General features: G+C 46.4%; 1 protein-coding gene across 1 annotated transcript; it reads right to left on the bottom strand.

Annotated features, from left to right (window-relative positions):
• Positions 1-1,127: 1,127 nt before the first annotated feature.
• On the bottom strand, positions 1,128-1,852 carry LOC119293295 (cortical cell-delineating protein-like). Its single transcript, XM_037571809.1, has one exon. It carries the CDS (start codon positions 1,777-1,779, stop codon positions 1,417-1,419), a length of 363 nt encoding a protein of 120 aa, XP_037427706.1. The 5' UTR covers positions 1,780-1,852; the 3' UTR covers positions 1,128-1,416.
• Positions 1,853-2,080: the final 228 nt, after the last annotated feature.

Below are 2,080 nucleotides of genomic sequence, written 5' to 3'. Positions count from 1 at the left end.
AACTTCATCATCACCGTCACCACGTCGTCGTGCTGATGGAACTCACCCTCGTCCTCAACTGGATCAAGAGCACGAGGGACGTCACCGAGCTGAACGTGTGCTGAACGCGAAGGTGCCATACGTTCGGTACTTGGATCGGGTGGATCACGAAGATGTTCGACTACAACAACCGCGTTACTAAACGCTTCCGCTTTCGGTCTACAAGGGTACATGGACACACTCTCCCATCTCGTTGCTATGCATCTCCTAGAAAGATCTTGCATGATCGTATGAATTTTTTGTATTACTACGTTCCCCAACACCCTAGGAGGTGGGTACTCCAGCATCCTTTATAGGAGTAATATCCATGAACATTAGTGAGCCTTAAAGCCACTTTTAGCCCTAAAAAATGAGCAGGTTAACGAAGATCATGTTGGGAATTAGTGGTAGCTACATGGCCATTAGTTTTGTGCTTCTTGACCATGTTTATTCTTGTATTACCCTCTTTCCAATCTATTCAATGCGCTTCTTAATTTTTTTTTTGCAAGAGAAACTTCCAATCTATTCATTGTGCTTCTTAACTTTTTTTGCACGAGAAACTTCCAATTTATTCATATTCAATCATGATAGTCATAGAGAACACTGGATGTAAAAAAATAGAACCTGGTTCATGGACCATCACCGACGACCACAAGTATTGAAGTGAACCTCATCATCAACGCTCCTCCGTTACCGAAGCAGGGCAAACTTTGTGATAATAGACAATCGAAAAGTAGCGTGCTAAGGTCACACTGGACCATAGCATCGACCATCACCGATGAAGAGAGTCATAGATCGGAGTCATGTCAGCTCCAAAATAATTTGAACCCAAAAAATGAGCCAAGTTAACGGTGTGGATGGAAAACACAAACTTTTCTTCTTATAGGCATTGCTATATACATATGCTAATTAGTGGTCTCGGACAAAATAAAATTTTCACTTGAATTTCATTGGGATCCAACCAAATATCTTGAAAATTCAAAAAATAATTTTAAAATAATTTGTATTTGGGTGCACTACCTAAAAAAAGACAGCTATTTCAGTATGTACCGAAATTAACGAAATTTCTGAAATTTCAGTGAAATTACACTGAAAGTGAAAACCATGCATATGAATAGAGAGAAGATCACATTTATGCTTGGACATACAGGGGAGAAATTAGCAGTCACATGCGGTTGACAAAACCGAAGTAACGTTTATTATTTGCAGTAAAACACAAACAACTCTGCGATTTACCTTCGGGATGTTCATCGACATGCCAATCAACGAAACATCTACGTATACAACAAACCTATGGCACACATGAGAAGGTAAATTAAGCACACCAATGTACGTACTACGTAGGTAGGAGTAGTATGCATGCATGTTTTTTTTTTTAATCAGCTGTATGTTGGGACTTCACGAGCATTTGGAGCCTGCTGCGGTTGCGTTCCGGCCGCAGTAGTTGAGGACGAGGGGGATGTCGAGCGGCAGGTTGACGGGGATGCCGAGGACGCTGAGCTTGATGGCGGCGCAGAGGCAGGCGGCGACGTCGAGCTTGACGAGCTGCCCGATCATCGGGCAGCACTGCTGGTTGGCCGGCACGTTGATCTTGAGCTTGAGCAGCACCAGCACGTCGGCGCACACCTTGAGGTCGGCCAGCGCGTTCGTCGGGCACGGGTTGCGGCCGGCCGCGGGGGTCTGGCCGCGGACGCCGGCGACCAGGAGGAGGTTCAGCGCCAGGAAGAGCGCCGGAAAACAAGCGGTGGACTTGGACGCCATTGCTTCGGTGCAAGTCCGGGAGTGGAAGTGCACGTACGTAGTGGTGCTCTTGTAGCTTAGCTCGCAGAGCGTGGGATGGCTCTTCTGGCATGGCTGTCTGGAGCATTTATAGTTAAATGATCTCTCTAGGTGAGTGGATTTGGTGGCCGGTGGTGGAATAAGAGGTGTCCCACGAGATATTCTGCTGGCAGCTCGATCGTGGTGGCGTGTGTGTGAACGTGAGACGAGTAGCGGCGGCACGTTTTGCGAAACAATGACATCCACTCAACGCACCATTACCTCCATATACATGTACCGCTAG

The sequence above is a fragment of the Triticum dicoccoides genome, chromosome 4B, assembly GCF_002162155.2.
Source record: "Triticum dicoccoides isolate Atlit2015 ecotype Zavitan chromosome 4B, WEW_v2.0, whole genome shotgun sequence".
In the NCBI taxonomy this organism is placed as follows: Eukaryota; Viridiplantae; Streptophyta; class Magnoliopsida; order Poales; family Poaceae; genus Triticum; species Triticum dicoccoides.
This window is presented reverse-complemented; position numbering and strand designations above follow the sequence as displayed.